Raw genomic sequence first — 14620 nt, forward strand, 5'->3', positions numbered from 1 at the left:
GTCCCCAAGGATAACCAGCCTGGTGAAAGTAGGGCATATAGTTGTGAGTAGGCTTGAGAAGTCTGAGATGAAGGTTTTATTTGCCTTTGGTGGTCTATAGATCACCAAAGTAAAGACACTACATACTGATATACACTTGAACATCAGCAGGAGAGGACTCTTTAAAGTAGAGACACTATATACTAATATACACCTGAACATCAGCAGGACAGGACTCTTTAAAGTAGAGACACTAATGAACCTGAAAATGATCAGAATATGGCCCCGGCAACTATGAGATTTGTTTCTGCTTCAGGCCAGGCTCACTTTATGCTGCGTTTCCATTACAGTTTAGGAACTGGGGTAGTAACGCAGTGTAGGCGGGGCGAATCTTCAATGCGAACCACAAAACCAGAATTACAGGGACATTCTCCCTGGGGTAACTAAGGATTAAGTGCCTTACTCAAGGGCACACTAGTGGTGGTGTTCCTGTCGGGATTTGAACTCACAACCTTCCAATCTTCAGCCCACCTCACTATCCATTAGACCACCACTATCCTTTTCTTTTTTTTCATTTTTTTGCACAAATTGCAAAGTGGCAAAGTATTATAACTTATTGTTCTAGCAAAGGGATTGCACAATTGTATTATGTATTAATCTTTTGGAGCACACAGACCTCTGGAGCATTGTTTTATTATCACTGTTCTAGCAAAGTGATTTTTTTATTTTTTTGAAAGGAATGCTCACGTTCATATTGATGTATTTTAATAAATGTTAACTTGGCCCATTACGTGACTATTTGTGTTGGGGGGGGCCCGACTTTTTTTTTCTCCCAAAGGGGGGGCCTGACAGAAAAAGTTTGAGAACCATTGAGTTAGTGGATGTGGCTAGTTCCTAAAACTCAAGCCTCAGCAAGAAGAAGGGATTACTGAAGGAGCCTCCATCCAGGGGACATGGGACCCCCAACCATTGCCTACAAAATGATACTCAAAGTACCATAGGGCAACATAAAAAAGACTATAAAGACTTCAAACAAATGCAAAAGCCTTAAAGAGATGCTTAACGACTGCGAAGAGAGACACAAAACAACTACAGAGAGACACATTATGACTAAAAAGACACCAAAATTCAAACATAGCTACAAAAAGACCAATATTTTACATTAACAATAGGTACATAAAAATATAGTAACATCAAAGTTGAATTAAAAATGTGCACATTCTACAATATACCACTGTTAACATGTATTTACTGTTTGTTTATTTATTTATATTATAGATTTTGATTCACATTTTGATTTCAACTTCTTATATTTATATACATTTTTATTCTATGTCATTCCAAAAAAACATAACAAATAAATGTACAAGAAAATATTGCAATAGACTAAATTAGGCTATTTTGAATGAAATAAATAAGAACTGTATGCATTAGAATAAGATAAAACATGTACAATACTGTAAAGTCGCCAAAAATATATGCAATATGTAGTAGAAAAGTAAAATCCTTTATAAGTCTCTAAAATAAAAACCCGGGGAATGTTTGTTGTGTTTAACCTATTACATATACCATATTAAAAGCCTATATAATACGTGGACATGGGGACTATGAACAGGTGTGTACTGCATGTGTGTGAGTATTTCCCTGGTGTTTTCTCATATAATCAGAAGCGTGGTTCTTGCTGTTCTCTCCCACAATTCCCATCCCCCACGCCGGCTCCATCCCTGCCTGTTAGCGCGGTGGAGGAGGGGGGCGCTGCGGAGCCACAGAGCCCGTGTCTGTGATACAATCTGCGGACAGAGAGAGAGAGAGAGGGAGGGGGGTGGAGAAAAAAAAAAAACCGACTGGGTGAGTCGCTCTTTGTTTCTGGCTAGGAGGAAAAACCTAAAGACGTTGCACCCGGCAAGGATTCAAACACCAACCATTCGTGTGAGTAAAAACCATCATGTTTTTGTGATTTTAAGAGAGTTTTTTCTGTGCTTTTCGCTGGGGAAATGAGCGTTTATTCGGTGTTTTTCTCGGGTGAGGAAAAAGCCGACATTACAGTAGCTGTGGCGCGACAGTGTGCAATGAATGAATTTTTGGAAATGTGCTGAGAGTGGAGCACCGTGCCAAGGGTACGGGAGGCGCGATGGATCAATCATAGGATGAGGGGTGATTACCCGTTCACATGTCCCGGAATCTGTGGAAACTCATCGAAAAAAACCTACATTTTCCTAATTAGTCCGGGAGGGCATGGCCGGCTAACGCTAGCATGCTAGGCACAGTCGGCAGCCAGCCTATATTGTTTCAATACAAGAAGCTAAGCTAATGCTAGGTAGCATCTGCAGGCAGCTTGTCTCCATGTTTGCCTGTTTATGTGTTTATCATGTTAACCTCTTAAAATATTTATTATATTGTACGGTGTCGTGAAAGGCGCACTTAAATAACATGTATTGTTATTATGCTGTATCAATGCAAGAAGCTAAGCTAATGCTAGCACGAGTCAGGCCGGTGTTCTTTGTCACTTTTCGGTCGAATTACCCTAATTTTACGGTCAAACTGTGTGTTCATTGAACACCAGTAAACTCATAATGCACCGTAGAAAATATGAGGTTAAAAAGATGGGTTTATTGTGTAATAACAGCCGTAATGTGACGGTAACGGTTAATAACGGCTAGGCCAGGTTAGAAAAGCTAGCAATGCTAATGGATAACCAAACTGTTTTTGTTTGTAAATGTAAACATTGCACCATTGAGTTACACACGTTTTAAATCGGGATAAAAAGCTTATTTGTATTGCTTATAGTAGTTGTTTATGTGTATGAGCAATGGTTTTGAGCGTCGTCTATTTAGTTTTATAACAATAGTTGATTGAAGTGACAGTTTAGATGACCTCTTGTGTGTTTTTAAATATTATATTTTCATTTCTTTGTTGTGTGACTTGTTGCTCACATGTGTTGTATCAGTTTTGTGAATAACATTGCTCATTTATGTACTGGCCATCTGTCCCACTTGAAACAAAAGCAGCGTCTCTCACAACAACACAAAAACTATTCCTGTGATGAGTTTAGTTTACACACAACAACAAACATTTGAAAACACACATATTTTTTGTTTTAATAATGACCCAAGAATGTGAAATGATCCACAAAGTTTATCAAGAGTTACTTTAATGGTCATTTTACGTTAGAACGTGCTCTTTGTTGTGAGACTTGTTGTTTGTGTGTTTGTGAATAACATTGTTCCCATTTAAGTACTGACCATATGTCACACTTGAAATGTTAAAAAAGCACTGAAAAGCAGCTTCCCTCACAACAACACAAACGCTATTCCTGTGATGAGTTGTTTAATTTACACACAACAACATTAGTTGCGGTTTTGTTCTTACCACACAACAGATGCCTTGTGTGTGTGGTTTGCACTTTACAAAGCACCTAAACATACATTTGAAAAACACATCTGTCATAAATAATGACTCGAAATTATGAGTTTTATCAAGAGTTACTTTCATAACTACATCGCCAATTATCCACTACACTGTTTCTGTATGACTGTGATCAACAGTGTGACTGTACTTTGAAAGAAACACTATGGTCCCAGCCTACAAATGGAAATCCTACATACTTCATAAAAACAAATACATGTTATGTAAAGATGCTCTTAAAAAAACCACACCATGAAGATTGTATTCTCATAATTGGACTTATGTTTCAAAAATTATAATTCCCTCTCATATTTCACAAATGCAATATCAGTCAAAATCTCGCAGTTCAATATAAAACCGTTTTTAAATATATTATTTTGATATTATTTTTAACTCGTGCAATTCCTTGTCAACATGCTGCTGTCGCATAACAATTGCCCAAATTGGAATAAAGAATGTACAACCAATCTGTTTTTTATTATTAATATTTGTATTAATACTAACACACTACTGTTAATACTGTAATATACACATTTTTCCATATTTATGTTGTTCTAATGATATGTTATAGTATAGTAATCGGTTGTATTAATGAATCAAATCATAGTCAATATCACAAAACACGTTTGTCTCAGTGGGATTTACAGATAAACAAACATAGATGACGGTGTACAAGATTATTACAATGACTAGAAAATTATAAACGCCATGATAGAACGCGAAATACCAAAAAAATATATATAAAAAAGACAGTAAAAATATAATAAAACAATAACATAAAATGTAGGACTAAGGAGGACAAACAGGCTAATCTGAAACCAGTGCTAACTATAGGCTTTATTAATAACGACGGTCTTCAACACACTCTTAAGAGAAGACACACTTTATTGATCCTACATGTATTCGTTACAGCAGCATGTAGAAAACAAACCAACATAAAATAGAAAAAAAAAAGAACTAAAAAGTTAACCTTGAAAGATAAAATGCGGTGTAAATAAACATATATATATATATATATATATATATATATATATATATATATATATATATATATATATATATATATATATATATATATATATATATATATATATATATAATCGTCTGATCACAGCTAGATCAGAAACTTGGTTTATTCCAGGTAGGTTGACACGTACGAGGAGTTAGACTTGGTGTCGTGGTGCCTACATAAAAGTATTTTTTTGTTGTTGAAAAACACAGATAAATAATTATTTTAAGAACACTGTATAACATTAGAAAAAATGAAAGAATCTAATAAAGCAGTATTTAGATCTGGATATTACCTTGAATGTGATGGTTAATAACGGCTAGGCCTGGTTAAAAAAGCTAGCAATGCGAACCAACTGTTGTTTGTAAATGTAAACATTGCACTATTGAGTTACACACGTTTTTAAAAGGCTTATTTGTGTTGCTTATAGTAGTTGTTTATGTGTATGAGCAATGGTTTTGAGTGTCGTCTATTTGGTTTTATAACAATAGTTGATTGAAGTGACAGTTTAGATGACCTCTTGTGAGTTTAAATATTATATTTACATTTTGTTGGTGTGTGACTTGTTGCTCACATGTCTGATATGTGGTATCAGTTTTGTGAATAACATTGTTCCCATTTATGTACTGACCATCTGGACCTGACCTTGACTCCTCTCCTCTCTCCTCTCTCCTCTCAGGGGTTCTTTCTGCTGCCACACATTCCCAGCTTCCCTGAGAGATGTCCACCCCTGACCCCCCGATGGGAGGGACCCCTCGTCCGGGACCCTCCCCAGGACCGGGGCCATCTCCGGGAGGCATGATGGGTCCGAGCCCCGGCCCCTCTCCAGGCTCCACCCACAGCATGATGGGACCCAGCCCGGGGCCCCCAGGGTCCGGACACCCCCACCCGGCACAGGGGCCCTCGGGATATCCTCAGGAGAACATGCACCAGATGCACAAAGTACGAACGCTTTTATTTCTTTATTTAAGGTTGAAAATATTCAGCTTTAATTTTCCATAGAAGTTAATATATATATACCGTATGTAAATATAATAAATGTGTATTTAATTACAGAACGTAAGTAAAGGTAATACACTTAATTCCACCACTACAAAATACACAGTCAGTGAGCAGAAGGCAGACATACACACACACAGAGGCAGACACACACACACACAGAGGCAGACATACACACACACAGAGGCAGACATACACACACACAGGCAGACATACACACATACAGAGGCAGACATACACACACAGGCAGACATACACACATACAGAGGCAGACATACACACATGCACAGTTGGAACAAGTACTCAGATCCTTTATCTAAGTAGAAGTAGAAATACTACAAGTGAAAGTCCTCATTCAAAATGTTACTTGAGTAAAAGAACACACATTTTATACTCAAACGTGAAAGTATTGAGTATGCTGATTGGCTTTTAACAGAATTATACTGTTATTAGAGGTGTTATATTTGTATATCGCGCTTTGAGACCTAATATCTTCTTAGATTTGTGTTTCGTTATATCGTATGTGTTGCTTTTTCCTCGCTTCCTAAGGCTGCTTAACAGCAAAGTGATGTCATGTTACAATAGATTAGTTCTGTAATTGTCTATATTCAGCAATTAATATATGTACCATATTTAAATATAACAAGTAGTACCGCAAAATGTGTACTTAATTACAGAACATGAGTAAAGCTAATGCACTTAATTCCACCACTTAAAAAATCGTAAATGCAGCTTCACTTGAAAATATTTATTTATTAAAATTCTCGTTTTTTTTTTTAGCAGCCAATGGAAGCCATGCATGAGAAAGGAATGCCCGACGACCCCCGCTACGCCCAGATGAAGGGCATGAGCATGAGGCCGGGGGGGCACAGCGGCATGGGACCCCCTCCAAGCCCCATGGACCAACACTCCCAAGGTAACATCTCATAATGACCCACTTCACAATCATACTTATGATTCAAGATGCAAGGCTTTTCTTGTCATGTGTACAATATATCAATGACAATCTGAGCTCACAGGCTCCTCCAACAGAGCAACACAATAACACGGATACAATAGTGCAAGTAAAGGAGAGGAGAGTCTATACACAAGTCATTGGAATATGATACATTAGATAAATATGAAAGGACTGGATAATGTTTATGGATGATAAGCTGCCTTCATCAGATATTGTGCTTCCTGTGATCTGAATATTGCACCAGTCCATATTCAGATTTAGATATTTATATATCTTTGTGCTGCAGTGTGCGTGCCTGGTGAAGGTCGCTGGTTTCAATCCTCAGATTTCTAGAGTTATGAACATCATAAAAATGTAGCGACACTAAAAAAAAAACCCAGATCTTTCTGTCCCTGAAAAGCTCCACACAGGAAGAGCAGCTAACTCTGACATACACAGACCTAAAGTGCGTGTGTGTTGTGTGAACCCATCCAGCCGGTTTCTCTTATTCTTGTGTTGCTCATGAGCAGACAGCAGCAGGCGGGAGGGGGTTTCCCCTTTCAGACAACAACAAAAGAAGCTGCCTGTACGAAACACACAGTCAGTGAGCGGAGGGAAGAGATACACACATACAGAAGAAGATCCTTTACGATAGTGAAAGTAGAAATACTACAAGTGAAAGTCCTCATTCAAAATGTTGCTTAAGTAAAAGAACACAATCATTTTAAAAGTGAAAGTATGCAGTTTGGCTTTTAACAGAATTATACTATTATTAGAGGAGTTTGAGACCTAATATCTTCTTAGATTTGGGTTTCGTTACATCGTATGTGTTGCTTTTCCCACGTTTCCTAAGGCTGCATAACGGCAAAGTGATTTCATTTTCTTAAAGTGGACCTATCATGCTATATTATAATAATACAACCCAGTCTCACGGCATTTCGTGTTATTAGTCACGAAATTAATTTAATCTATTGATTCGTGTTCACCAACACGATTTTCACCTTTTTTTCGTGTCACACAGAACGATTTTAAAAGCAATGTATTTCTATTGGTAGTATGTTTCGTGCCTGCAACACGTCTTTTTGTCCGGTCGGGTCTTGGAAGACCAGAAGCTGTGTGGTTCATAAAAACATGTTCTTACTCAATATCTTACCCTAAGCCTAACCCTATCCCTTTTATTTTAAATTGTATAATGTCGGAGTTTTTTTGCCGTCCGCGAGGAAAAGAAATGGCTCAGAGCCTCAGAATACTGACATCTGTATTTTTTTTAATCTGTTTTTCCTTCTAATTTGTTATTATTTACATTGCTTTTAAAATCGTGTGACACGAAAAAAATGGGAAAATCGTGTTGGTGAACACGAATCAATAGATTAATTTCGTGACTATAACACGAAATGACGTGAGACTGTGTTGAATAATATAGTGTAGGACCATACCTATATAAGGCATATTTATACTTTTTTTTTTCTTCAAAATACCAAACAGATCATGCATTTTAGCCATGCCTCATTTCGCTCAATTTGCACTTTTTTACCCCTGTTTTTGCAAGGGCTGATTCTGTGAGAACAGCACCACCTACAGGCCTGGCATATGTACTACAGCGTCTCCAGCGCTTTCGAACGGCAATGGCTGTCTCCTCCTGATTGGTGGAGTTGGCCCAATAGCCGTAGCGCCACCGTCCTGACGTCAGGACAGTGTTCAAATCTGGATCAGTTTTTATCAGATCCGTTGCAGCCCCTTTTTTAGAGATTTGGGTATGGAGGAAAATAGAGAGGGTTGTGTTTTCTGACACTTGGTGAGTTCCCTGGAACACCGGGGACACATATTCATGTATAAAAGACGTACAAAAGTGCATTTTGCATGATAGGTCCCCTTTAAGTTAACACCCTGTTCTTGCCTTTACACACTCTGTCATTAAATGTCATATTTAAATATTATGTGACGGCACCACAAGTCAACCCTTCAATATCAATATTGGACATCATTTGATTATTTTCATACCCATGATGCATCTGTCCCCTAGGTTACCCCTCTCCATTGGGAGGTTCAAGATGTTCTTAATATCGCCCAGCCCTCATCCTGAATAATAATAATAATAATAATAATAATACATTACATTTTTATAGCGTTTTCCCCAAAATCAGAAACAGAAACGGCACAAAGAATGCCTTATTTATTTGATGTTCATACCCATGATGCATCTGTCCTCTGTCCCCCAGGTTACCCCTCTCCATTGGGCGGTTCAGACCACGCCCCCAGCCCAGTCCCATCTAACGGCCCCCCCTCTGGTCCCATGATGCCCGGCGGACCCCCCGGCCCCGGCCCCATGGAGGGCGGCGGGGACCAGAACCAGAACCAGGGGATGGGCCAGCCGAACCGTGGGGCTCCTCAGGGTCCAGTGGGTCCAGGGGGTGTCGTGGGAGGACCAGGAGGGCCAGGAGGACCAGTTGGACCAGGTGGACCAGGTGGAGCTGGAGGACCGGCCCCCTTCAACCAGAACCAGCTGCACCAGCTCCGGGCTCAGATCATGGCGTACAAGATGCTGGCCCGCTCCCAGCCGCTGCCCGACCACCTGCAGATGGCCGTGCAGGGCAAGAGGCCCATGCCCGGGATGCAGCAGCCCAACATGCCCAACATGGCTCCGTCTGCTGGGCCCGGAGGACCAGGAGCCGGACCAGCACCCGCAAACTACAACAGACCTCATGGTGAGTGGCGTCAGGAAAATGTGTTTTCAATCCATACCTGTATATTCATTGTCATTAGCTACTGTGTGTTTGTTGGCAATTCAGAACGGACTTACCTGTTTTAATAAGGGCTAAACATTGAAACAAAGAAAGCAGAATGTTATCGCTCAGCAGAGACACCTGGTGGCTGGAGATGAATGTGTTATTTATTAGCCATCTTTATATTCACTAATAACCTAAAAAATGAATTTGTTGTTTTAGGCATGGTGGGTCCTAACATGGTGCCTCCTGGACCTGCAGGAGTTCCCCCCGGTATGCAGGGCCCCCCCACCAACGGACCCCCTAAATCCTGGCCTGAAGGTAAGAACTTGATTTTGATTCTCACTTTAACACTTTCAACAAAAAATTAGCATCCTTCCAGTTCTGTGCTGCGGCTAGTTTAGCTAGCAGTGGGTTCAACCTGCGAAACACCTAAGAATCAGTTTGCTTTTCGGCTAATCAGCCAAGAGAAGCCGTCATGACTTATTAGTTTTCATCGCTGCAACTCCAGTGAGACATTAACAACCATGATTGTCTGGGATGGAGACAGAGACCTCGTTCCCATGCAAAGTACCTAATGACTCAGCAACTGTCGCCTCACCAACTTTTAGCTTACCCTCCCCTGAGTCATATTTACCCATAAATGCATATCTTTTTTCAGTTTGAATTAACAATTTCTGGCAATATAGCCTGTAAAATAAAGAGTTGAATGATGAAGTTTCTCTCTTACTATATGGATGATGTTAGCCTAGCCACCGAAGCCAGTCTGACTTACCAACAATACGATTTAGAGCCACAACCGCTGAAGTAGAAACCGGCCCTCAACCCTCGGTGGAAAATGGGTAAAAGTCAGCACATCATGTTCATGTTCTCATTCAGCCAGTCCAACCCTCTGCTTCCTCTCTTCAGGGCCGATGGTGAATGCTGCCGCTCCCTCTAACCCCCCTCAGAAGCTGATCCCCCCCCAGCCCACCGGCAGACCCTCCCCCGCCCCGCCCTGCGTCCCCCCCGCTGCCTCCCCAGTGATGCCCCTTCAGACCCACAGCCCCGGGCAGCCCAACCAGCCGCCCCCCATGATGCTCCACCAGAAGCAGAACCGCATCACTCCCATCCAGAAGCCCCGCGGGCTGGACCCGGTGGAGATCCTGCAGGAGAGAGAGTACAGGTGGGGGGGCGTCCTAAACATAAGAGTATAGTAGCTTTAATGTGCATCAGAGAGGGTACAAGTACACACATCCTTTACTCAAGTAGAAGTACAGATACTCGTGTTTAAAAATACTCTGGTGAAAGTAGAAGTATGGAAAATGTAAGAAGTAGAAAGTACAGGTATTTGTGTTCAACATGTAAGAAGTAGAAAGTACAGGTATTTGTGTTCAAAATGTAAGAAGTAGAAAGTACAGGTATTTGGGTTCAACATGTAAGAAGTAGAAAGTACAGGTATTTGTGTTCAAAGTGTAAGAAGTAGAAAGTACAGGTATTTGTGTTCAACATGTAAGAAGTAGAAAGTACAGGTATTTGTGTTCAACATGTAAGAAGTAGAAAGTACAGGTATTTGTGTTCAAAATGTAAAAAGTCGTCAGAAAAATAAGTAGTGGAGTAAAGTACTGATACCAGAAACATGTACTTAAGTACAGTAACGAAGTATTTGTACTCCACTACTTCCCTCCTCTGCTGTGCATCATATGTTTGCGTGTGTTGCTGATACCTTTAACGTGTTCTCCAGGCTTCAGGCTCGTATTGCTCACCGGATCCAGGAGCTGGAGAACCTTCCGGGTTCTCTGGCCGGAGATCTGAGAACCAAAGCCACCATCGAGCTGAAGGCCCTGAGGCTGCTCAACTTCCAGAGACAGGTACACATTCAGGAAACGTTCAAATATAGATTATATTTAACATGTCATTGTGTTCCTAGTAGAATAAATAAAGGGTTCATTACGTCCACCTTTTTCCACCTGACTTCATAAATATCGAATTAAAACTAAAACACCACTCTGTATATAGTTATATTTTATACATGTCGTATTTTGGAGTACAATGTGGACTGTATAAATATTCATATTTAATCTTGTATGTACTCTAACCTTTTATGACTATTTATTTATTGAACATTTGATTTGGTCTTCTTAAGTGACATTTATGATCCTATTTTATTTAACCAAAAATATGTTTATATCAATTATTTAAACTTTTTATTTCACCTTCTTACTTAAACTTCTTTGTGTTAATTTTGTATTCCATTTTGTTTATTTTATTTTATTGTACATTATTACTTTTACTTCTGATGGTTCCATCTTTTTTAATGTATTATTCATTGTTTTAAATGTCATTCTAAAAAGTATATTTCCCGTGGAATAAATAACACTCCTGACCCTGATGTGATTGTCCTGCAGCTGCGCCAGGAGGTGGTGGTCTGCATGCGTCGGGACACGGCGCTGGAAACCGCTCTGAACGCTAAAGCCTACAAACGCAGCAAACGGCAGTCTCTGCGTGAAGCTCGCATCACGGAGAAGCTGGAGAAACAGCAGAAGATCGAACAGGAGCGCAAACGCCGGCAGAAACACCAGGTACAAAACAATTTTGTAATAATATATTGTTGTAAATTGTTTCTTTATTGAATTGTATTATCAAAGTCAACTTTAATGTCCATTTTTCTGTGTGTTTGTACGGCAAGGCAAGTTTATTTATATAGCACATTTCAACACAAGGCAATTCAAAGTGCTTTACAAAAATGAAAGACATTAATAGCATTTAAGAAATATATTATGAAATGATATCTAAAAACACTCATTTAAAAGCAAAGACACATGAATCACAGTTACAGTGCAGTGTGAGATACACACATCTGAACGAACCCCCCTTTGGAAAATTATAATCTGACCCCATGGTACCTTTTTACTTTTTGCCGAAACTATTCCTCTTTTTTATTTTTAAATGCACATAGTTAAAGGCGGGGTAGGTAATTCACTTCAGAAACACTTTTTGTTATATTCCATGGAATGCTCTTAATATCCCGATAGCAATGAATATATTAAATGCTTTGACAAAAAATCCATAACAAAATGTCATCTGTGGAAGCTGTAGTACTGTAAAAAGCACGACCAATCATTTGAGCCGGCCCGGCTAAAATAACTGGATGGCCTACCTGCCTGTCAGCCTTCCATCTGTGCACAAACTTATCTCGTGCCCTCATTGGTCATGTGCGCGTTCGTGTGTGTTGGAGGAGGGGCTCTGTAAGGAAGTGGCAGATTTTCTCCGGTTGTGTATTTTCAAATTCCAGCGCACTCGAGCTGGTTTCTCCATTCTTACATACCCCACCTTTAAGTTTACTTTGTCTTTCTAGGACTTTTTTTAGTATCCTCCGTGAACCAGGGTCTTGAAACCAAAACTAATTCCTGTACCCCATGGTACCTTTTTAGTTTTCACCCAAACTATTCCTCTTTTCATTAAAGGCACATTAGTTACGTTTAAGTTGTCTTTTCTAGGACTTTTTTGGTGTCCTCTGCGAACCAGGGTCTTGAAACCAAAACGGCACACGTAGGGGACTTCAACCCCAATAATGACTTTAACTACCTACGGGGGGACTCAACAAGGCAATTCAAAGTGCTTTACAAAAATGAAAGACATTAAGAAAATGGCATTTAAAAAGCAAAGATAATCAAAGTGACAGTGCAGTGTAATGTAATGTGAATATATCAATTAAAAGCAGCGGCAAAAAGCAAAGTCTTCAGCCTGGATTTAAAAGTAGTCAGAGTTGCAGCGGACCGGCAGGTTTCTGGGAGTTTGATCCAGATATTTGGAGCATAATAACTGAACGCTGCTTCTCCATGTTTATGTACAGACAGAGAGATCGAAATAGCGTTTCCAACAATCCCAAATACAATAACCTAAATATGTATATCCTCTATGTATACAATCAACAGACACATTTACACACATTAAGATAAAACACAGCAATCAATATATACAAAATAACGCTTTGGCAATATTGTTCAACTGACAGTCGTGCCAATAAAGCGCCACGTTGAATTGACTTGAAACCAAAGTGTTGGAATGACTTGTAGATATTCTAGAATCTTAATCACCCTGATGTTTATCTTTGTTTTTGCCGTTGTCAGGAATACCTCAACAGCATCCTGCAGCACGCCAAGGACTTCAGGGAGTATCACCGCTCCATCACAGCCAAGATCCAGAAGGCAACGAAGGCCGTGGCCACGTACCACGCCAACACGGAGCGCGAGCAGAAGAAGGAGAACGAGCGCATCGAGAAAGAGAGGATGCGGAGGCTCATGGTGAGAGTCAGAGCTAATGAGGGGAGAGGGGGGAGGGGGGAGGGGGGATGCATTATCCCGCCTTCCTGTCAATCAGCATTCTCTGTTAAAGCTGCACTAGTGTGGAGCTCCAAAGCCTGTTGTTAGCCTCTCTGCATGTTTTTAAAAATGTGATTATATTGTTATTTTTTAAATATTATAGCTTGCAGGGTTTAACCAGGGAAACGGGGGCGCTAGGCCTTCATACAGTGATGCAGATTTTCCCCGTGAAATGTTAAAGTGATGCCAGAAAACCATATTTCTGTTTGCCATCGACTGTTAAATCACTCCAAAAATATGAAAATGGTGTCGAGTAGAGCGTCAGACGGCAGAGACAGCTTTGTCTCTACGGAGCTCGTTGTTGTTTACGTCCGCGGCGACATCTTGTATACAGGCGTCATGTTCTTGACATAATTTAATTATCTTATATACAAGATCAGCGACACAGTATCACCTAGTACTATATCTTTCTAGAAAACCTAGCTTGTTTTTAGGATGACTTTGTAGAGTCTGTCCAGGAACTGCAAATGGATACAAGCCTCTCATTTAGAGCACTGCTTATTAATGTAACTGTTAATTACATAATAAATACAGTTTAGAAGATAGACAACTTAATAAGCACTTAGATCGGTCAGCACTAAAGAATTTACTGCACTTTTCCTGTCCTTTTTCAATTATCTTTTCTTATATAGAGATATCCTGTTTTGTGAGCCACTTATGTTTCATTTTTTATGATTTTATTACATTACACGTCATTTGTTAGACGCTTTTATCCCAAAGCGACTTACATACATTCAGTACTGTGGACATCAACCACAGGAGCAATTTGGGGTGAAGTGTCTCAGGGACACAACGACATGCTGACTGCAGTGGGACTCGAACTTGCTACCCTCTGATTCGAAGATCAACGCACTATCCCACTGAGAAAATTAACTTTTTATATTTTAAAATATTAGTTTTTACAATGAATCTTAAACGTCTATTAACTACAGAAGAAAAACAGCCTCTCTGTGAACTCTGCCACATTTACAGCAATGTCACTTAACGTGCACTGTTGAATAAACTAATATAATAATAAGGAAAACTTAAATACAAAACGGTTTTAGAACTCTGTATTAAAGGCTGACACCCAAGAGGCGCGTTCACACCGGAGTACTTTTCCCTTTTAGTTCCGATAGTTCCTGGGATTTTGCTTTCACACCAAAAAGAGAACTTTTCCCCCCTTTTCAGTCCCTGCTAGAGAGGTGGTACTTTCCTGGGGAGA

General features: G+C 39.9%; 1 protein-coding gene across 2 annotated transcripts in view; it reads left to right on the forward strand.

The window, feature by feature from the left end:
- Positions 1–1798: 1798 nt before the first annotated feature.
- Positions 1799–14620, forward strand: part of smarca4a (SWI/SNF related, matrix associated, actin dependent regulator of chromatin, subfamily a, member 4a) — a 44124-nt gene continuing 31302 nt past the window's right edge. Inside the window, exons 1-9 of one of the 2 annotated variants that reach the window (XM_034127069.1) lie at positions 1799–1908; positions 5073–5335; positions 6173–6308; positions 8549–9034; positions 9275–9373; positions 9962–10217; positions 10776–10902; positions 11440–11613; positions 13165–13338. In XM_034127069.1, coding sequence (XP_033982960.1) covers positions 5114–5335; positions 6173–6308; positions 8549–9034; positions 9275–9373; positions 9962–10217; positions 10776–10902; positions 11440–11613; positions 13165–13338 — 1674 coding nt within the window. In that variant the 5' untranslated portion in view covers positions 1799–1908; positions 5073–5113. The remainder of the gene's footprint in view (positions 1909–5072; positions 5336–6172; positions 6309–8548; positions 9035–9274; positions 9374–9961; positions 10218–10775; positions 10903–11439; positions 11614–13164; positions 13339–14620) is intronic. The other variant, XM_034127071.1, reaches the window with a different exon arrangement.

This window comes from Trematomus bernacchii, unplaced genomic scaffold, assembly GCF_902827165.1.
Source record: "Trematomus bernacchii unplaced genomic scaffold, fTreBer1.1, whole genome shotgun sequence".
Taxonomy (NCBI): domain Eukaryota; kingdom Metazoa; phylum Chordata; class Actinopteri; order Perciformes; family Nototheniidae; genus Trematomus; species Trematomus bernacchii.